The 23,139-nt window shown below is 42.7% G+C and overlaps 1 protein-coding gene and 1 pseudogene across 1 annotated transcript; both read left to right on the forward strand.

Annotated features, from left to right (window-relative positions):
• Positions 1–1,236: 1,236 nt before the first annotated feature.
• Positions 1,237–3,050, forward strand: LOC112832868 (short transmembrane mitochondrial protein 1-like; annotated as a pseudogene).
• Positions 3,051–4,136: 1,086 nt separating this feature from the next.
• Positions 4,137–21,522, forward strand: TTC5 (tetratricopeptide repeat domain 5). Its single transcript, XM_025884356.2, has 10 exons — positions 4,137–4,218; positions 7,977–8,109; positions 9,776–9,987; positions 10,359–10,509; positions 11,558–11,649; positions 13,539–13,595; positions 14,374–14,520; positions 14,701–14,915; positions 18,434–18,578; positions 20,901–21,522. Exons 1-10 carry the CDS (start codon positions 4,168–4,170, stop codon positions 21,018–21,020), a joined length of 1,323 nt encoding a protein of 440 aa, XP_025740141.1. The 5' UTR covers positions 4,137–4,167; the 3' UTR covers positions 21,021–21,522.
• The last annotated feature ends 1,617 nt before the right edge of the window (positions 21,523–23,139 follow it).

Genomic DNA, 23,139 nt, shown 5'->3' on the forward strand with positions numbered 1-23,139 from the left:
TCTGCTTCAGGTCTGCTCTCTCCCTCTGCCTCTCCTCCCCTGCACGCGCTCTCTCAAATAAATCTTAAAAAACAAACTAACAAACATAGACCCAAGAAAGAAATTTGAAGAATATTTTCAGTTTACATCCTCTTAGTGGCATGACTTGAAAGCATACTGGTTGCAGAAGCAGAACATCTGGGATCTAATTATGTTTTTTTCCCATATATTGGTTGTGAGTTTGAGTTTAAACTTTCTGGGATTGCTATATCTGGAAATGAGGGACTGAATTAAATTATCCTGTAAACCTTTTCTAACTTAAATTTCATTATTTTTATTGGTTTGGGAGGAATTACAGTAGAATTATCTAAATACCAAATCCCATTGTAATTTGGGTTAATAAAGTCATACTGAAAGCTTTTGAGGATATTTTATATTTAGTCATAGACAAGTGAATATCTTTGCTTTACATAATTGATAGCAAGTAATGTTTTCTTCCTTAGTAATATAGAATATTAAATCTCTTCAAAAACATTTTTTACTATATCCCAAAGCTAAAATGGTGTCTGAGAAAGAGGATGAAAAGTCCTGACTTAAAAGTTTTAAAACATCTCTTCCCAGTTCATAGCTGTTAACACAGATTTTATAGATTACATTACAAAGTATTTTTCCTCCCTATGCAGTTTTAAATTTTGTTGGAAAATGGTGTGGGGAAATAATTTTATGTGTCTTCATGATTTCTGCCTTGAACCTTTGCTTCTTGTGTTAGGTTTATGGGATCAGTTTGAAATACAAGTAAGCTATAATTAAAAAATAAAGAGAATTTCTTAGGACATTACATGCTACTTTGAAAAAGTTACTTATTGAAGAGTTTAATATATTCACATGTCACCAGTTCAAAAGGTGTAAAAAAGGCATGGAGTGAGGTCTACCTTTCACCCCTGTCCCCCAGTCACTCACTTCACTTTTCTGAAAGCAACTACTGTTGGCAGTATCTTGTGTATCTTTCAGAGACAGTCTATGTGGAAGCAACTAATATTTTATGTAAAAATTATGTTTATTTTTAAATAGTACGTGCACATGATAAATTCAAAAGTGTACACAGCAAAAGAATTTTCTTTGCCTACTGACGACTCTTGGTCCCCATTTCCCTTTACAGGGACAGTCATTGTTTCTTACGTGTCCTAGATATAGTCTATTATTATGTTGGCATTATTAGTGTACTGACATACTATTAGTTTATTAGTTATGGCTTCCATGATACCATCACGAGTGAGCAGATTTATTAAGATAATGTGTTCAAAGCAAAAGAAACAGTCAACAAAACCAAAAGACAACCGACAGAATGGGAGAAAATATTTGCAAATGACATATCAGATAAAGGGCTAGTATCCAAAATCTATAAAGAACTTATCCAACTCAACACCCAAAGAACAAATCAACCAATCAAGAAATGGGCAGAAGACATGAACAGACATTTCTCCAAAGAAGACATCCAAATGGCCAACAGACACATGAAAAAATGCTCAACGTCGCTCGGCATCAGGGAAATCCAAATCCAAACCTCAATGAGATACCACCTCACACCAGTCAGAATGGCTAAACTTAACAAGTCAGGGAACGACAGATGTTGGCGGGGATGCGGAGAAAGGGGAACCCTCCTACAGTGTTGGTGGGAATGCAAGCTGGTGCAGCCACTCTGGAAAACAGTATGGAGGTTCCTCAAACAGTTGAAAATAGAGCTACCATGCGATCCAGCAATTGCACTACTGGGTATTTACCACAAAGATACAAATATAGGGATCTGAAGGGGTACGGGCACCCCAATGTTTATAGCAGCAATGTCCACAATAGCCAAACTGTGGAAAGAGCCAAGATGTCCAATGACAGATGAATGGATAAAGAAGAGGTCGTATATATACATACACACACACACACACACACACACACACACACACACACTGGAATATTATGCAGCCATCAAAAGGAATGAGATCTTGTCATTTGCAACGACGTGGATGGAACTGGAGGGTGTTATGCTGAGCAAAATAAGTCAATCAGAGAAAGACATGTATCATATGACCTCACTGATATGAGGAATTCTTAATCTCAGGAAACAAACTGAGGGTTGCTGGAGTGGGGGTGGGTGGGAGGGATGGGGTGGCTGGGTGATAGACATTGGAGAGGGTGTGTGCTATGGTGAGTGCTGTGAATTGTGCAAGATTGTTGAATCACAGAGCTGTACCTCTGAAACAAATAATGCAATATATGTTAAGAAAAAGAAGATAGCTGGAGGGGAAGAATGAAGGGGCGTAAATCGGAGGGGGAGACGAACCATGAGAGATGATGCACTCTGAAAAACAAACTGAGGGTTCTAGAGGGGAGGGGTGTGGGGGGATGGGTCAGCCTGGTGATGGGTATTAAAGAGGGCATGTTCTGCAAGGAGCACTGGATGTTATGCACAAACAATGAATCATGGAACACTACATCAAAAACTAATGATGTAATGTATGGTGATTAACATAACAATAAAAAATTTAAAGGAAAAAAAAGATAGTGTGTTCAAAATGATGAAATCCCTCTGATATAGAAAATAACTGTCAAGTTTGGAAAATATCCAGACAAATTTCCTTACCCTTGTACTAAATTTCCCTTAAAATTTTAAACTTACAACACAGGCATACACTGTCTTAACCTGCCTTTTTTGTCAGGGGGAGATGGTATAATCTTGGTATAAGTAGAAAGATATAGAACAAAAAGATACGTGCAATTAAGTTGAGAATATTAGAGGTTTCCATGATTTGGGAAAGAAAGAAGTTTATGAACTCAAAAGTGATTATAGAGAATCGCCTCTGAGCTACAGGCATTGGGTTAAGGTGGTTTGCAGTGGTGCCCTTCCTTGAAAACCAGTTCCTAGCCATGCTTCGTGCCCTCCTAGCAGATAACCTTGCTCCAGGTCCTGCTGGGATGTACTTTTGGCAATGTGGTTGAAATGTATCTGGCTCAGAATTACAATATACCACACCTGGCTAAAGGACTTGGATGTCAAGAAGAAACCCCCTAGTTCATGAGGCAGACTCTAGCACTGCCTTCTGGATATACTGATTCTGCTGTTCTTGAGTGACTCCTTACCATCTGAACCAAAAGCTTTTGTTTTAAATTCCAGCCTCACTGATTTTCCTCTCTGCTAGATCTGTGTTGCCTTAGAGCACAAATGGGCCACAAATTAAGAACTACCCTTTTCCAACATGCTGACCGCTTCCCTTCCTCCTTCCAGCCACTTGGGATGGCCCAAGACTGGGATTATGGTGCTAGGTTAGTAAATGTGACCCCTAATTAGTAGTCTCTCCTTTATTCTTTGGGATTTCTATTATCCCCCCTTTTTTTAAAGAAAAATTGATGAGTTTTGTATAGTTGATCAGATATAAATAATGCTGATTTCACAGTTTAGCAATTATGATGGTTGTTTAAACATTTGGTACTAAATTATGTTGTTTTGAATAACTAAAATTCAAGTCCAAAAGCCAGTTACTCCTGAATTATCCATTTGTTTTATACTGTTGTCAGGCAGCTCCAGAGTTGCTAATTTAACCAGTAAGTCAATTTGTTACTCATTAACTGAGAAACTATATTCTGAGAACCTTGTCAGGAACTAGGGAGTTTAAAAATATGTAAAATTAGGGCCTTTGTCCTCTGTAGAGTTCATAGTCTACTATACATGTTTTTCCTCAACGATGTCTTTGATTTGGCTCTTTCCCCTCAATAGAATCATATTTACTTTACGGATTACAGGTGTATTTGATATTACATGGTGGATAAATGACAAGTTGTCCATAAGGAAATTTTGTGCCTTTTCACGGTAAAAAATGCATTTACATTATAACTTTATAGTGATTCTCATAAGAAAACTGTTTTTTTGTTTTTTTCTTGCAATCAGAAATCACTATTTTAATTTGTTAAACATATAATTAGTCCATGTATTTTTTAATGTATTTTTTTAATTAAAAAAAATGTTTGGATACATGAAAAAAACCCTCAAAACCCAAACCCACATAACGCACCAGCTCCTCTACTCAGGTGCAGGTAAGCCTCCAGTGCCCTAGATGTCGCTCTGGCTCCACGATGGGGGTGGGCGTGAGTCTCTGTGGTTACCAAGTTGGGGGCGGAGAAGCCGAGAGTGGCTGGGAAATGATGGCTGATGAAGACGAGGAAGTCAACCAGGTCTTGCAGAAATTGCAGGTGGGCCCATAGATTAAAATCTATATGTGCCTTTGTTCCTCGGGAAGAAGCGGGGAGCCCCGTTTATGTAGTACCAGCGAATTCCTTGGCGCATGCAGGACGCTGCATGTGTCAGTGAGGTTACTCTAACAACTGGCGAGGGTGCCGCGGCTGTGGGAGAGGGGAGCCTCCCGGGCCAGGGGAGGAGCGCAGCCGTGTGTTGGGACCTCCTGCTGCTGACCTGAGTACACTCAGTTTCAGTCCTGTGTGGAAGAGGATTTGTTGCCTCTTAACTTTATTCTTGCATGTTCTTCGGGAGTTGTTTTGTTTTGTTTTGTTTCTCCCTCCATTTACCCCTCACAGGTAGTATACACAGTAGTAGATCTGCCGGAACTATTACCATGTGTTGTTTTGATTCCCACAAAGGCCGTTTCTTCGCTACTTACCTGCTTTGAAAGTGGCAACAAGCAGAGTAATAGCTTGCACCACTTGTATCCTGGTCACTCCCCTCAGGACTCCACGGTTTTGATTCTTTTGCACACTTGCAATCCCAGCTTGGGGTTTGATGACGAGGGGTCCATACTCCACATAGTTCGTAGCTGACTGCAGTTGTGACTAAGACTAGTCTTTTGTACTTGGTAGGTACGCACTAATTGGTTGTTTGCTCTTTGCCTTCCTTCGGTGGCCCAAGATTTTCCTCAAATCTCAGAAACTCAGTTCTTTGTGTTCTAAGACAGCCTAGAATTTATTTTTTAGTTTTATTTATTTAAGTAATCTCGATACCCAAGGTGGGTCTCAAACTCACCACCCGGAGATCAAGAGTTGCATGCTCTTCAGACTGAGCGGGTCAGGTGCTCCCAGTCTGGAATAAACATTAGACCCGTGACAGGCTTATAAGCTGCTTAAAGACTTGTAATGCAAAAGTTTAAACATTGGTGAGATTTGTTTGTTTCTTGAGCAGACTAAGACAATAACACTTTTTATAGAGTGTGAGCTTTATTTTACTTCCACTTGACTTAGATTAATTTCATTCCCTAGTGTGACTGTCTGAAATTAGAGATTCTCAATCCTGGCTCCATATTAGAAACATTGTGTATATGTATAAAAAACGTCTGAAGAGGTACGCTAAACAGTGGTTATCTCTGAGGTTGGAGTGATTATGAGGCATTTTTTATTTTGTATTTTTTACATGTACTTATTTAAATTTTAGTAACTTACATATATTGCTTTTTCCATGAGACTAGAAATTATTAAGAATGTTCACCCCAGCAAAATAAAACAACAAAGCCAAACAATTTCTTGCGTATTTGCTTTCAGGACTAGAAACAGACACTGAGACCCTCTCTAAAATTCCTGATTTACAGCCATGCGCATTGCAGGGCAAAAGGAATTGGGTTGTAAGTTTTACTGGGAACAGCCTTTTCCTGGGCTCATTTGTGGTAGACGGACTAAGCATGTATGCTTGGGTATCTTGGGCAGGGTGGGCAGGAATGGTGTAGGAATGGAATGGGGGAATGGAGTAGAGGAGAGGGAGAGGAGAGTGATGTTGCTATCCATGGGAATGGTGGTACGTTTGGATTTCGTTGTCATTTTAGGGCAGAAGGAATGTCATAAAAAGATATTTCTCAAAGTGTGTTTTACAAACCATTTTCATTACAGTCATCTGGGGTGCTTGTTAAAAGGTGTTTGAGTTCTGCTAAAGCTTCTAAAATCGGAATCTGCAGGCTGAGTCCTGAAAATAATACACACAATAAATTTGGAAAACATTGCTGCTACAGAGGGGACTGTCCATTCTCTTTGCTCTGGGTAGGGTTTTTTTTTTTTTTTTAAAGATTTTATTTATTTATTTGAGAGAGAGAGAATGAGAGATAGAGAGCACGAGAGGGAAGAGGGTCAGAGGGAGAAGCAGACTCCCTGCCGAGCAGGGAGCCCGATGTGGGACTCGATCCCGGGACTCCAGGATCATGACCTGAGCCGAAGGCAGTCGCTTAACCAACTGAGCCACTCAGGCGCCCTCTGGGTAGGGTTTTAAATTAAGTATAGCACATATGTGTTTGTTAGAGACAGGGATGATACATTATGCCATTCAATCAACATTTTTAATGAGAGCCTTTTGTGTTCCAAGCGCTGTTGTCGTGCTCAGGTATAGCTTTGAACACGGGAGATGGGAGATTAGGACCCTCCCATCATGGAGCTTACATTCTAGGGGTGGAGACAGACAACAGACAGTTAATGTATAGGTCACATAATTTCAGCTGGTAAAGACTATGAAGAAAAATAAAGTATGATTAACAGGGGAAGTGGTTACTTTAGTTTGGATAGTCAGGGAAAGCCTCTGAGAAGTTGATAGTGAACTGAGATCTAAATGATAATGAGGAATGAGGCATGCAAAGATCTGGGGAAAGAGTGTCCAGGCAGAGGGAATGGCGTGTATAAACCCCCACGGGGGGATTGAGCTTGCTGGATCTGAGGAACTCAGTGAAAGCCAATGTGGCTTGAGTATTGTAGAAGCGAGGGTGGGGGAGGGTGAGTAGTAGTGTGAGGTTGTACCGTCTTCTAGGCTGTGGTGAGGAGTTAGATTTTATTCTTTCTACAGTGGAAAACTGAGAGTTTGTGATGTGATTTGCATTTTTGTAAGGTCATTCCGACTACAATGAGGAGAATATGAGAGAGTAGAGAACAGCTGACCAGGTAAGAAGCTGTTGCAACAGTCTGGGCAAGTAATGGTGCCGATTTAGTCCGGGAGAGTCCTAGTGGGATGGAGACAGGTAGATGGATTTAGGATGTACTGTGGAGGTAGTTAAGATGTGACAGAATTGTGTTATATATTTCTGCTGCTGGTCAGTTTCAGACTAGATAAAGAAAAAGCTTTGGTGTCACAGGAAGACTCAGAGACAGAGGTATTTAAAATAGGAAAGGGAACGTTTACTTGGGTCAAAGGCAAAAGCCAGAAGGTGACTTGACAAAACAAAAACAAAACAACAAAAACCATGAGTATTTAAAGAAACAAAATCCTGTAAAAATACCAACATCCTCAAACTTAAATTGATCTCTTTGTCGTGGAAAACAATGGCTCTCACATGTTGATCATCGTCACAATGGTCATGTATTTTCAGATACTAGCATAGGAAAAATCAGGGATATGATTGTTTTTGTTAGGAAGTCCAGTTTTAAGGGTGCATTTCAAAGTTTTGTACTCTGGGGACCCGAAGCATAGGATTACCTTTTTTTTTTTTAAGATTTTATTTATTTATTTGACAGACAGAGATGGAGCAAGAGAGGGAACACAAGCAGGGCGAGTGGGAGAGGGGGAAGCAGGCTCCTCACTGAGCAGGAGCCCGGTGCGGGGCTCGATCCCAGGACCCTGGGATCATGACCTGAGCCGAAGGCAGACGCTGAACGACTGAGCCACCCAGGCGCCCCAGCATAGGACTACCTTATTAACTGTTTTATCTCAAGTTGCAAAGTGTTTTTCTCCTCTTGACTGTGGTATATGAAGTGCTTAGTCATACTGGAAGCCCTGTTGGGGCTGGGGGGAGAGAGAACTATCATCACAGGGCCGGGACTGGCACGGGACTACACGAGTGTGGTGCTGGGACCTGGCTACTTTTCTTCATGATCTGTGGCATTTTCGTAGACCCATCCGCTGGCCTCGTGTGTCATTCCTCAGTGAGATAGAGGATCCGTATTTCTAGACCAGAGCTGGCATGGCTAGCTAGTCTCAAATTTCCTTGTCTGGCGTTCTCTTCTCTTAATGGTACTATTCTTACACTTCCTAGGCACTGGTGGATCAGCTGTATTCGTTTCGAGAGTGCTATTTCGAGACACATGGTGTTGAGGATGCTGGAAGGAAGCAACAGGATGTGCGGGAGGAGATGGAGAAGACCTTGCGGCAGATGGAGGAAGTAGTGGGTATGAGTGGCAAAGAGCATGCAACCCCCTGCCCTTCGCTGAAATGCGATAGAGTTTTGCTCTCTCTCTGTGAAGTCTTTGGTATCCTATTTGTGGCTGCTACAGGATGGTACAACGGAGTATTTCTTCTGTGGGCCCCTGTGTAGGATGGCTACCTTTTAGTCCTCTAAACTGTGTTTTCTAAAGTTTGATTATAGCAACTACCTTGAAATAAAAGAACATACCTGTTGCTTAAACTATTTTTTTTTTTTAAGATTTATTTATTTATTTGAGAGGTAGAGAGTGTGTGTGAGCTGGGGGAAGGGCAGAGGGAAAGGGAGAGGGGGAGCAGACTCCCTGCTGGCTGAGCATGGAGCCCCACTCGGGGCTCGATCTCAAGACTCCGAGATCATGACTTGAGCTGAAACCAAGAGGTGGATGGACACTGAACTGACTGAGCCACCCAGACTCCCCTAAACTCTTCTTCTTAATTGACCTTTCTGCCTCTAATTTCTTTTACTTCCAAATTAATAATGTAATGGCCATGCCATTATCTTTCTAACTATTACTTCATGCATTTAATCTAATCCTTTTGTCTGCCTCTTTGCTCAAGTATCAGAGATTCCTACTGTTGACTGGTTGAAGTGTAAACACTTTAATTTGGTATCCAAGTCTCCATTATCTTTTATTCCCTTATCTCCATTTTTGTTTGTTTTTCTTTCTTCTGCTCTTATCTGTGACCACTTACTTACAGAGGAACTTTTTGTTCCTTTCAGGATGGACTGTCCATTCTCCCTTGTACATGCCACATGGGTTTCTGCCTCTCTGCCCTTGTGTATATCATTTTCTTAACTGGAGGATCTTGTCTTTTCTCCTTTTCACTTTTTTTTTTTGAACATTTTTTAAAGATTTATTTATTTATTTGAGAGAGTGAGAGTGAGCGAGCATGGTGGAGGTGGGGTCACTGAGGGAGGAACAGAGGGATAGAGAGAATTCCAAGCTGACTCTCTTGCTGGGTGTGGAGCCTGATGCGGGGCTTGATCTCATGACCCTGAGATCATGACAGGAGCTGAAATCAAGAGTCGGGTGCTTAAGCGAATGAGCCACCCAGGTGCCCCCCCTTTTCACTTTCTAAAGCCCATTCATTGGGTGTATGCCATATGCCCCTTTTCATTGTTGTTTTATTTTTTTTAAAGATTTTATTTATTTGAGAGAGAGAGAGAGAGAGAGAGAGAGCACGAGTGGGGTGAGGGGCAGAGGGAGAAGCAGACTCCCTACTGAGCAGGGAGCCCGATGCAGGACTCGATCCCAGGACCCTGGGATCATGACCTGAGCCTAAGGCAGATGCTTAACAACTGAGCCACCCAGGCGCCCCTTGTTGTTTTAATTTTCCATGAATATGCTTTGTCCTCTCCACTAGATTGTAAGCCCCTTCAAGGTAGGGATAATGCTTTCTTAGTTACCCTATTAACCTAACCTAGTACTCTGCATATGGTAGGCTTTCAGTGGTATTGAAAGCATGGTGGCTTTGGTAGGCTTTCAATAAGTGGTTTGTTCCTAAAGAGTTTCTTCAACTGTTTCATTCCTAGGGCCGACCTGGGGTTATTTCTTGAGAGTAAGTGCCCTGGTCCTCTCTGTAAGACTACCTGGGTTTTTCTCATTTCCTCCATTTTCCCTTTCCTCCTAGGTTCTGTCCAGGGCAAGGCACAGGTTCTGATGCTGACTGGGAAGGCACTGAATGTGACTCCTGACTATAGTCCTAAGGCTGAGGAGCTTCTGTCAAAGGCTGTGAAGCTGGAACCCAAGCTGGTGGAAGCCTGGAACCAGCTGGGTGAGGTATACTGGAAGAAAGGCGATATTGCGGCTGCCCACACCTGCTTCTCAGGAGCCCTGACCCATGTGAGCCATCTCCTGTCCCCTTGGAAAACACAGATGGGGAAGGCTGAGATTCCTTTGGTTCTGTGAATTTCCCTGGGATATGAATACCAGAATAGAACTGTGCTAGAACTAGGAGAGTGGAATCAGAGGGGAGGAAGATTTGGGGAGCAGACCTGGCTGAGGAAAACAGGGATGGGGGACTGAGAAAGGAAGATGATGGGATCAGGTTCAGGGAGAGATGAGAAGTGAAGAAAAATTAACAGCCAAGTTGATCCTCGTAGATGGCGGTAAGAATTAAGATGAGAAATTAGATTTAGAAGATTAAGGTAGAAAAGATCTGGAAAGGGGAAATAGAATCAGGAAGGTTGAGTATGTGTCTTCTCCATTTGCAGTGCAAGAACAAAGTGTCCCTTCAAAACCTGTCCATGGTGCTTCGCCAGCTTCGGACGGACACTGGAGATGAACATTCTCGTCATGTCATGGACAGTGTCCGACAGGCTAAGTTGGCTGTGCAGATGGATGTCCACGATGGCCGCTCCTGGTGTGAGTGCTCTTAAAAGATCTCCAGCAAGTTTCTAGAGCAGTGGTTCTCAACGTGGCTGCACATGCCAGAACCTTCTGGAGCCTGGCTGTTGGGTCTGATTCTAAGTGTTAGGCCTGGGCGTCTTTGTTTTGAAGCAACCTGAAAGGTATTTTGATGAACCACTGTTTTAGGAACTCTTCGATCTTTTCATCCAAGAGAGGACGCTTAGGTTTCCACATAAGCAAGACAGGGCTTTTGTGCAGTCTGTTGAGGTTTCTGCTTTGGGTCTGCGTTTGCCTCTTTATCCCCGTTAGGTTTGGAGTATACCAAATACAGTGTCATCACTGGGTTTTGTCAGATGTGGGACCTTTCAGGTAAACTTTTGAGGGTAACCAAAATAGGTTATATCTTGAATCTGGGCTCTGAGGTGACTCCCCACTGTGCTTCTTGGGTTTTTTTCCTTACTTAGGTGGGGCAGGATGGCTAGAGTGGGCTGCAGCTGGTTGTCCCCCCTCCCGCACGTGGATGGGTATGGCCAGATGGATATTTTCCTTCCTCAGGTTAGTTAGGCTTTGGTTAGCTAGTTTCTCCCGAGGGCAGGCCTTGTGAAGAACAGGGTGCTCTAGCATATTTCAGAACAAGTTCTTTCTCCCCTTCCACCTGCTGGAAGTATGAGGGGATTTTTCTTGGATACTTGCTGCGGGAATCTGGTTGAGCTTCTGGAGGTAAATCTCACAGTATTGTGGGGACCTCCTTATGCCTGGGACCCCTGGAGTTTCTGACTCCCAGGCTTGTCCACACTGACCCTCCAGCTCTTTGTCAGTTCCAGTTCCAGTTCAGGCATTCCTACCTCAGCACTGGTACCATGGCTCACGAGTTCCTGCCCTGGTGAGCCACAGTCCCTGTGTTTGCCTGTCTTTCTCCAGTTTTAGGGGTAGTAGTTTGCCCTGTGTTGTTCCTTGTCTTATGGATCCAAGAAGAGTTGTGGATTTTTCAGTCCATCAGGATGGAGTGGTGACTTCCAAGCCCCTTACAGGAGGAACCGGAAACCCTTTGTTTCTCTTTCAGATATTTTGGGGAATGCATATCTTTCTCTTTACTTCAATACTGGCCAGAACCCTAAGATCTCCCAGCAAGCCCTCAGCGCCTATGCCCAAGCAGTAAGTATTTATGGTCACAGCAGAAGCAAGAGTGTCATTCAGTCTTCTACGTGGCTCTTTTGCAAGCAGCATGGGCAGTAATTAGTGGCATCCAGTGTGTGTGGTTTTGCAAAGCTGTATCTACAGAGGTGACTTACTTCTTCTTATAACTGGAGTGTTAGCAACCACTTGCAAGGGTGCCTCAGTGCTAGATAGGCCTTTGAACTATCTAGGTTTCCTACTGGCACTTATAACCAAATCACAGAGCCCATCCCAATGTGTTTATCTTTTGTGGTGGGGAAAAAAGTCTATATTAAAGTAATGCTTATTAATATTTGTGTACATGTTTAAAGAAAAAGGAAAGCTGTAATACTTAAGTGTAAATTAAGTGCTATCCTGTGATAAACCATGAGATACTATGGCTCTGGATTTCCCACAGGCTAAAATCAAAAACAGTAGGGGCTCCTGGCTGGCTCGGCTGGTAGAGCATGCGACCTTTGATCTCAGGGTTGTGAGTTTAAGCCCCACTTTGGGTGTAGAGATGACTTAAAAATAAAAGCTTTAAAATAGAAAACAGCATATAGCCCATTCTGCATCATTTCCTCAGGATTAATCTGCTGGAGCTCATGCTTTGTTTAGGCCTTTCAGGCCGTTTTTCTATCAATAGCTGCTTACATGGGGGATTCCTTCAGGCTTGAGCTCCTGATTACTCATTATAAGAAGGTTCACCTTGGCCTTCTGAGCAGTTTTTATTTGGGTCTCATATTCACCTTTCTTTTTTTGCTTTCTTCTCTTGACATGGAGAATTGCTTTTTAACTTACCATTACTTATTTTATTCTGTGTGGCAGAATATTCTATTCATGTTTGTAGTTTAGGGACTGACCTTTTTTCCATCAGGGAACTTGAAGGCAGAGGGATTATATTTTAGTCTAATTTCTTACTTTGGTGGATGTTTACATTTAAAAAAATAGTAACAGTGTACTTTTTTAATAAAGATTTTATTTATTTATTTGACAGTGAGATAGAGAGCACAAGTAGGCAGAGCGGCAGGCAGAGGGAGAGGGAGAAGCAGGCCCCCCCACTGAGCAGGGAGCCCTGTGAGGGGCTCCATCCCAGGACCCTGGGATCATGACCGGAGCCGAAGGCAGATGTGTAACTGACTGAGCCACCCAGGTGCCCCAATAGTGTGCTCTTTAAAAATTTTATATTTGGCTTCTGCTAAATTGTTGCTTTTAACTCTTAATTTCTTCACCCAAACCTGTATTTTTAAACATATTCAAACCAACCATTTAAACAGTTTTAATCCATGTTGTTTGTACTTTTGTGATGTGCTAGGCAGTGAACATAATTGGAAAAATAAGCTGAACGTAGCCCTGAACATTGCAGTTTTTTCACAGCACATCTGCCTGAACTTTCATGTAGTTTCTGGCCATTTATTTAAATTAGAGAATCAGAATTTGACTTTCAGCGGGTGTTTGAAGGGGGCTTGAATATAGAAACATGCTTCTATCTGTATCTGGAGCTGGGATCATGGGGAAAGGAAATGTATTAAATTGACGACATTTCTCTTCTAGGCCTTCTTCATTTATACCATTATCTCACCATTAAAATTTTTTTTATCAGAATGCTTTTATACTTTTCTTTTATCTTTGTGCTGGTGCATGGATAAATTATAATCATATTTCAGAAAGTTTTCATGCACACACAAAAACCCTTACCTCCTTGAGGTGTCAGGGACTGAGTAATATACCACTCACGTGGTTACCATATAACAGTGTGGGTAGAGGTAACATTTTGGCAGGGAAGAAACTTTGGATTTTTCCAGGGGGGAGAGGTCTAGGGCATGTTGGGCATGGCCATCCGTAAGAGTGAGACAGGTTCCACTGATGGTCTTTTTCTCCCGCTGTAGGAGAAGGTTGACAGGACGGCTTGCAGCAATCCTGATCTTCATCTGAACAGGGCAACGGTAAGACCTGCAGGGTGGTGGTCATCTGCAAGTCACCCGAGTGACAGCTGGGTCTTAGCCTGGAACGATAACTGAGTATTCACAGGGACAAGGTTGGGTACAAACTGCGGGAGGAAAGCCACATTATTTTGAGGGAGAGCTGGCTCAGTTTGACTTTAGGATCTGATGGGGCCTCTGGCGGGAAAGTGGAAGGGGCCGAGGAGGCGGGAGGGTACACAGAGGATAGAGGGACAGTTTAGAAGACTTTTCTGAAATGTTCAATATAAATATAAAAATAGACTGACCCACTCTGTGCAGTGTAACTATTTTCAAATTTGGAAGTTAGTGTCTTTTTTTTTTTTAAGATTTTATTTATTCATTTGAGACACAGAGATACAGAGAGAGAGAGAGCATGAGTGGGTGGGGGGGGGGAGAGGCAGAGGGAGAGAGAGAAGCAGGCTCCCCGCTGAGCCAGGAGCTTGATGTGGGGCTTGATCCCAGGACCCTGGAATCATGACCTGAGCTGAAGGCAGACGCCCAACCATCTGAGCCACCCAGGCGCCCCGGAAGTTAGTATCTTTGAAACAATTCCATCTTTGGGGTTTGTGACCCCTTAGCCAAGGTGAGGGCTGTAAAGCACTACTGTTTCTTCAGGCTGTTCATTGTAGAGCAGGAAAGCCACTGGGAAGGAAACAATTCATTTCTGTAGATTCCTAGCACATTGTGCCATCACTCCCCCTGCCATAGTTTGTGTTAGATACACATGTACTTGGGAGGTTTTCGTTTACTTCTTGTGCAGTTACATAAATATGAAGAGAATTATGGGGAGGCCCTGGAGGGCTTCTCTCGGGCTGCAGTCCTTGACCCTGCTTGGCCGGAGCCCCAGCAACGAGAGCAGCAACTTCTGGAGTTCCTGAATAGATTAACCAGCCTCCTTGAGAGCAAGGTAAAGTTGTCAAAAGGCTGAATTCTGCTTTTATTCTGTGGGTCAATAAAGTAAGAATAAGATAGGCTTCGGTCGCAGTGACCCTGTCTATAGAAGTGGGTAGGTGGGGGTAGGAGTAGACTCTCAGAACGACTAATCTTCTTACTATTCCTCCACCCCCCCCCCCTTTTTTTTTGGCAGGGAAAGGTGAAGACCAAAAAGTTGCAGAGCATGCTGGGAAGCTTGCGCCCAGCCCATCTAGGCCCTTGTGGTGATGGGCGCTACCAGTCAGCCTCTGGGCAGAAGTTGACCCTGGAGCTCAAGCCACTGAGTGCCCTACAGCCTGGTGTGAACAGTGGTGCCGTGGTCCTAGGAAAGGTGGTGTTCAGCCTCACCACAGAGGAGAAGGTCCCCTTGTGAGTTTCTCTTGCCTTTCCTCTTTTTCATTCTTTTGAACTAATGGGTCTCACTTCCTGGCCCTTCTCTGACAGTTGAGGACGTTGTTAGTGGTCACAGATGAGTGCGTTCTGCTTCCTTCTGTGACTGTCCATTGAGCAGGTATTGTCTAGGTGATGACTCACAATCTCTCCCTAGATTTTGTCATCACCCATTTTTTTTTTTTTTCTGGAGCTTGGTGCTCTGTGGAATATAACATCCATAGCTGAAATTTGAATGCTGTTTTCTATTTTTATTTTTTTAAAAGATTTTATTTATTAGAGTGAGAGAGAGAGCACAAGAGGGGGTAGGGTCAGAGGGAGAAGCAGACTCCCCGTTGAGCAGGGAGCCCGATGTAGGACTCAATCCCGGGACTCCGGGATCATGACCTGAGCCAAAGGCAGTCGCTTAACCAGTTGAGCAACCCAGGTGCCTGAATGCTGTTTTTTTATAAGGCAGATGGAAACCTTGAAATTTTCCTGCCTCTTTGTATTTTCATGATCACAGAAGTAGGAGGAGGGAGAGTTTTCAGTCCTCTTTGGACTTAGGTATCCCTAGGCAGTTCTGGAAGGTTAGCTTTGAGTTAGAATTTAAGGCCTGATGGGGAGATTGTCTTAGATGTTATTCCACAAATATTTATTGAGCATCTGTTATATGTTTGGTAGGGAGTGAAATGTAAAGGATCCAAGTGAAGGTGCTTACAGTCTAGCAGAGGAAATGAGTTAAGAACATTCATTTAGAAAAAATATTTTTTTAAGATTTTATTTCTTTAAGTAATCTGTACACTCTCAGTGCAGGGCTTGAACTCTCAACCCCAAGATTATGAGTCACACACTCTACTGACTAAGCCAGCCAGGCACCCCTCACTTAGAAAATTTTTAATTCTTGAAAAATTATGGTTTAGTCCGTTTCATCACTCCTTGGTCCGTCACTCACTTCCTAAACCCTCATTGACTGGTTTCCTTTTTCTGTTTTCTACTGAATTTGTTTTGCCTGGCATCACCAGTGTCTGGTCCTGTGGCTTCCACTGTGTGGCTCCACAACATTCTGACTGCTCTCTCACTGTTCCCTTTCATATCCCTTCTGCTTCATCCAAACTGAAACACTTCCCGTTATATGCCTGAGCTTTCTCCATGGACTTCTCTAGAGACATATGAGTGGAAGATCAAGAAGATAGTTGAGAAAAGTTCAGTTAACTAGAGCAGACCCTAGAATTAAGAGGAATGAGAAGGAGAGATAGACAAAGGTGGATTCTAGGGGGCCTCGAAGACAAATATTTTGTCACTTCCTGGTTTCTCTTTTTCTAAACTTCTAAATGTTAATTTCCAGGAGGACTCTGTTTTTATTCCTTTCCACTTTTCTCGCTTTACCAGGATGGCAAATAGGTGCCAAGTTCTACCACTTGGCAGTGGCTGTCCAACGTCCTGTGTAGAAGGGTTCTGAGGCTTTGATTGGATTCACCAGGAGAATGCTGGGCTTGATTGCAGTGTTGGTTATGAATTCAGGTGTGCTAGGTGATGGCATGAGCCCCAGTTCTTCCGCATCTCATTTATAGGTCATGTCTTTTGGTGATGTCATATAAACCCAAGGCATGCTGCCCCCACCATGCTCACAGGTGTATCTCCAGTCCAGGCCTCAATTTCTAAGTTTTGGATTCCTATATCCAGCTACCTTTGGACTCCCATCAGAAATCTCTAACTCAGTATGTCCAAAATTACTCACTTCTCTTTCTCTCTAAACTGTTTCTCCTCCCTGACTTCCTTGTCAATCAGTGGTACTGCTTCTGTTCAGTCACTTAATTAAGACTTCTGGAAGTTGTTCTAGAATTATCCATTCTTCTGCATTGTGGTGCTCACCAAGTCATTCATTCATATATATATATATTTATATATATATATTTTTTTTTAATTTTTTTTTTTTAGTCCCTACTTTTCTGTCTCAACAGACTCAATTTAGCCCCTTATTGCTTCTCCAGACACGTCTTCTGACTCCTTGTTTTTTGTCCAGTGGTCCACAGTGCAGAGAAATATTTCCCAGATGCAGAACTGAGCATTGCCATTTCTTGTATAAAATCCCTTCCTACTAGTGTGCTTATTTTCAGGATAAAGTTTGAACTCTTAGGTTAGCTTAGCATGCAAAGTCCTTCATAATCTGCTCCCTGCTTGCCTCTTTCCATTCTCTTCTTTCACTTTCCCACTTTGCCTCCTGTGCCTGTCATGGCATTATTTTGTAGGTTCCAGAGCAGCTGTTTTCATGCCTTTGTGCCTTTACACACAGTTTGTGTCTGTCTGGATAATCCTTTGGCTCCTTCTTGATGCAGCTCACATTTTCCGTCACAACATTTTATTTTGAAATTTTTCAAACATGGCAAAATTGAAAGAATTTTGCAGTGAACATCTGCGTACCCAACCACCTATATTCTACCACCAGTGATCTCACTTGGTTTCTCACATATCTGTCTGTCCCCTTATTCATCCATTGATCCAGCTTATTTTTGGTGCATTGCAGAGTAAATTGCAGAGATCAATATACTTTCCTCTAAATACTTCAGCATGTAGTCATTAACTAGAGTTTAGTATTTGTTTAGTTTTCTCCTTTTTATGTAAAATTTACATAGAATGAAATATACAGATCTTAGTGTACATTTGCTAAGTTTTGACTAACATACATCTGTGTAACCCAAACACCTGTGAAGAGAGAGCACATTACTTACCAGCACCTCAGAAAGTTCTCTTGTGTTCCCTCCCAGTTAATCCCCGTTTCCATTCTGCCCCAGAGGTTTTCTGTTCCTACTGATGATTAGTTTTCCTTTTGTAACCCAGATAATTTTTTATCCTTTTCCATTCTGTTTGAGGGTCTCCTCCTCAAGGATGCCTTCCCTGCTTTCTAGTTTTGAACATTTCTCCCTCTGGGTTCCCATGGTCCCACCTTTAGCCTCACTGAACTCAGCATGAGGGAAAAGCTGTCTGTTCTAGCACCTCTTACACTCGTCCTGTAAGTGATGGTTTAAGTGTCTGACTCCTGCTAGACTGTAAGCTCACTCATAGCTGGATCAATGTCTTCTTGCTAAGCACAAAGCTTGACCCATGATAGGTTTTCAGTGAAAGTTTGTGGGATTCAGTGAAATTGATAGTGATGGTTAGAGAGTTGGAAGGTTGTGATGATTAAATTGATAGACCAGGAATAATGTTGCAGCTGCAACATTTTGAGCTGGTTCATTATTAGTATTTGTTGAATGGTCCCAGCATGCATATGTCTCAAGTGTGTGGCACAGTGACTGATGAGTCTTGTACATATGCTTTATCAAAGATACTATATACGTAAGACAGATGAGGACTCAGACATGCATAGTGGATGATGGTACCTGTTGTAAGTTTTCTAAATAAGTAACTGAGAAAGCATTTGTTTATTTTGTTGATATTTTAAAACCACTGTTTTTGCTCTTCTTTCCTGCCCACTTTCCTCCCCACCCCTCCCTTAACCCATCTTAACCTGGCAGTACCTTTGGCCTGGTAGATTCAGATGGACCTTGCTATGCAGTGATGGTGTATAATATGGTACAGAGTTGGGGAGTGCTCATTGGCGACTCTGTAGCCGTTCCTGAGCCCAACCTTCGGCTTCACCGAATTCAGCACAAAGGAAAAGTGAGTGATGGCCAGAATTTTTTCCCAGCTCATAGGCTCTGAAAGTGGGGCCAAATTTGTCTCTTTTAACAAATATGTAAAGAAATGCATATTTTTATATGTGTGTATATATATGATATACATATGTATGACATATATATATATATATTTTTTACTAAAAAGGGAAACTGTTGGTAAACAGAAAGAATTTTAAAAATGGACATGGACTGGACAGAGAAGGATAAATACTGTATGATTATCACTTCCATATGGAATCTAATAAAGCTCAGCTTGGGAGAAGAGAAGAGAATAGTTGTTGCCAGGGACTGTAGGGCTGGGCAAATTGAGGAGATACTGTTTAAGGGTGCAGACTTGCAGCTAGTAGATAAATACGTCCTTGAGAGCTTATGCATACTACAGTGATTACAGACAACTGTATGGTATTATATGCTTCAGAGTTGCCAAGAGACTAGACCTTAATTGTTCCCATGACAAAAAAGTAATGACAATTGTATGACATGATAGAGGTGTTAGCTAACACCATGGTGATCATCATATTCCACTATATAAATATATTAAATAAACATGTTGAACACCTTAAACTTAGTGTTAGATGCCAGTTACCTCAATAAAATTTTTTAAAAGGTGGACCGGAATACTATCACTCAGATGTTATTACTGTTCTAGCAGTTTCGGACGTACACCCCCAGTTTTTTTTTTCCATAAATCTATACATACACATTCGTATGTATATTTTTAATGAGAAGAATACCATATGTAATGTTTGTGAATATTTCCTGTGTTTTTACATATTCTACAACATTGTTTTAAATTGACACACACAGGTGGTGATGAAGATGATGATGATAGTTAACATTTACTGAACACATAACTGACTGCTAGCTGCTGTGTTAAGAGCTTTTTTGCCTGTACTGGCTCCTTTCATACGGAAATCTTACATGAGTCGCTATTTAACCATTTGTTCACCATTTAGATTAGGGGTTGGCAAATGGTGGCCTATTGACCAAATCTGGCCCCTGCCCATTTCGTATGGCCTGTGAGACAAGAATAGTGTCTGTATTTTTATTTTTATTTTTTTATTTTTTTCAAAGATTTTATTTATTCATAAGAGAGAGAGAGAGAGAGGCAGAGGGAGAAGCAGGCTCCCTGCTGAGTAGGGAGCCTGATGCGGGACTGGATCCCAGGACCCTGGGATCATGACCCGAGCCGGAGGCAGAAGCTTAACCATTTGAGCCACCCAGGCTCCCCGTGTCTGTATTTTTAAATGAAAACAATTGGAAGAAGAAGAATAATTGGTGATACCTGAAAATTCCAGGAAATTCAAATTTCAGTGTCTGCAAGTTATTTTTTTTGGAACCCAGCCATGCTCATTTGTTCATGATTGTCTGTGGCTGCTTTTTGCACTGCAGTGTCAGAGTTGAATAGTTCCGTGACAGAGACCGTAGGACCCACAAAGCCTAAACTGTTACTTGGCCCTTTACAGAAGAAATTTGCTGCCCCCAGATCTAGATTATTTCTCATTTTTCCTTGTCATAAAGGCACTGTAGTGAAAAAATTTATATCTGTCCATATCCAGGATTATTTACTTAAATGAATTTCTAAGGTAGAATTCTGGCTCCAAAGGGTGTGCAGAGTTCTGAGACTTTTGATACATATTGCCAAGTTATTTTTGGAATATTGTACCAGTTAGTACCAACAGTAGATGTGAGCGATTGTTTCTCTGTAGTTTTCTCAGCTCCGGGGAAAAACCTTTGAAACATTATGTGCTGCTTTTACATGAAAAATGTATTTCGAGCCTTACAAACACTTGGACTAAGAGTTTCTCAGAATTTTCACTGGCTGCTCTGTTTATCTGGGTTTTTGTTTTTGTTTTTAAGATTTTATTTTTAAGTAAGCTCTGCACCCAACATGGGGCTAGAACTCAGAGCCCTGAGATCAGGAGTCACATGCTCCACCAACTGAGCCAGCCGGGCGCCCCTGTGTGTATCTAGTTTTAATTGTCAGGAAACCCTGGGAAGGGCAGATTGTGTGGAAGCTGGTGGTGCCCTTTGGCTAGGCTGTGCCAGAACCTGTCTTTTTTCAGAGAATTGTCCCATTCTTGTGATATTACTGGCATCCCACCTGCCCCAGATTTTCCTTCTGAAGATTGAAAATTTGGGGAAAATTATAGCTCAGCTTCGTTTCTTTAATGTGAGATGGAGGTAGGGGGTGTATATCCTGGGGGGGAAGGAAGGGGGACAAAGTCCCAGGTGGTGTATCCCTGTGTGGAGTTGCTTCCGTCTCAGGATCTATCATGAACCTCTGTGCGTTTGTCTTTTCTAGGACTATTGCTTTTCCAGTGTTCGTGTGGAGACACCCCTCCTGCTAGTGGTGAATGGGAAGCCTCAGGGCTCCAGTAGTCAGGCTGCTGCCACAGTGGCATCGCGGCCCCAGTGTGAATGAGCTTACTTGACTTGCACGCTGAAGAAGGAGTCGGCGCGAGAGGAGAAGCTCACAGGCCCTCGGCAGCCGGACCAATGATATCCCGGGACTCAGCCGGGCCAGGGCGGATGTTTGAGATGATGACTTTCCTTTCCTCTGCCCTGTGAGGCACTGTGTGTCTCTTCTTTCCCTCCTTTTATCCTGTTCTAGCTCTCTCTGAGGCACACACTCCCCTGGTATAAGCTCTGCTGCCTCTTTCATTGCTCTTCTGTTTTAGGCAAAGAGCATGGAATTGGTAGAAGTATTGGGATCTTGCCATGGGAGAGAGTTCCCAAGGTTCTTGTTCTTGCCTCCTTCCTGAGCCTCCTGTGTATATATCATTTCAGTATTTATTGCTAAGGGAGGGGGCTTAATTTTTTAATAGGTTGTTTTTTTTGTTTTGTTTTTGCAATTTTTAGTTTTGTTTTTAAACTTTAGGTCCTTCCCCTTCTTTGGGGCTGGAACAGAATTAAATTTGTTTGGAGAAAAAAATACCGTGTAGTTTGGCTTCATTCTCTCTAAGCTAGAATTTTGGTTTTAGGATCACTTCAGTCCATTGGCGTAATCCTCCCCCCCCGCCCAGCTTTCTTTTTTCCCTTTACATAAAATGGTTCATTTCTTGACAGAAAAGCGACCACTTTCTGGAAGGTAGGACGTGTGGAGAAGTGAATCCGAGGCGATATTCAGGAGGATAGACGGCGGGGGAGGGGGCCTCCATCGGCCGCTTCTGGCAAGTGATAGAGCTGCGGAGCACAAAATCGGAACTTTTGGAAGTCGGCTCCGCTGAGGGACGTCGCTCCAGTGGCTAAGCGGGGGGTGGAACCCTCTCTGGGACAGTGTGGTCTCAGGACCCTCGGGGTCACAGAAAGACCGGGGGTGCCTGAGTGCAGCAGAGCTCCCAGGTATCGGAGCGGGGAAGCCAGCTGCAGAGATGGAGCCGAGGCGCAGGGTCTCAGCTCGGGGTTGCCATAAACCATGATCCGGGACACAGGCCACTGCTCCTCCAGCAGGGACCCAACAGGGCAGATCCGGGGAGACTCCCCTTCCTCCCCCTGGGAGGAGCGGCGTGGGAGTGCACCGCAGGGATCTGCTGGGTTTGGAGACTCCACACGGGGTTGGGTGCCAGAGATATAAGCACTCGGTCATAAATAAGATATAAGCACTCGGAATAAATCTAACCAAAGAGGCGAAGGATCTGTACTCAGAAAACTATAAAATACTCATGAAAGAAATTGAGGAAGACACAAAGAAATGGAAAAACGTTCCATGCTCATGGATTGGAAGAACCAACGTTGTGAAGGTGTCAATGCTACCTAGAGCAATCTACACATTCAATGCAATCCCCATCAAAATACCATCCACTTTTTTCAAAGAAATGGAACAAATAATCCTAAAATTTGTATGGACCTAGAAGAGACCCCGAATAGCCAGAGGAATGTTGAAAAAGAAAAGCAAAGCTGGCGGCATCACAATTCTGGACTTCCAGCTCTATTACAAAGCTGTCATCATCAAGACAGTATGGTACTGGCACAAAAACAGACACATAGATCAATGGAACAGAATAAAGAGCCCAGAAATGGACCCTCAACTCTATGGTCAACTCATCTTTGACAAAGCAGGAAAGAATGTCCAATGGCAAAAAGACAGTCTCTTCAACAAATGATGTTGGGAAAATTGGACAGCCACATGCAGAAGAAGGAAACTGGACCATTTCCTTACACCACACACAAAAATAGACTCCAAATGGTTGAAAGACCTCAATGTGAGACAGGGTCCATCAAAATCCTAAAGGAGAACACGGGCAGCAACCTCTTCGACCTCAGCCACAGCAACTTCTTCCTAGAAACATCGCCAAAGGCAAGGGAAGCAAGGGCAAAAATGAACTATTGGGATTTCATCAAGATAAAAAGCTTTTGCACAGCAAAAGAAACAGTCCACAAAACCAAAAGACAACCGACAGAATGGGAGAAAATATTTGCAAACGACATATCAGATAAAGGGCTAGTATCCAAAATCTATAAAGAACTTATCAAACTCAACACCCAAAGAACAAATGATCCAATCAAGAAATGGGCAGAAGACATGAACAGACATTTTTCCA

Source organism: Callorhinus ursinus, unplaced genomic scaffold (assembly GCF_003265705.2).
Source record: "Callorhinus ursinus isolate GAN/ISIS: 27379988/994484 unplaced genomic scaffold, GSC_fseal_2.0 scaffold116, whole genome shotgun sequence".
Taxonomy (NCBI): domain Eukaryota; kingdom Metazoa; phylum Chordata; class Mammalia; order Carnivora; family Otariidae; genus Callorhinus; species Callorhinus ursinus.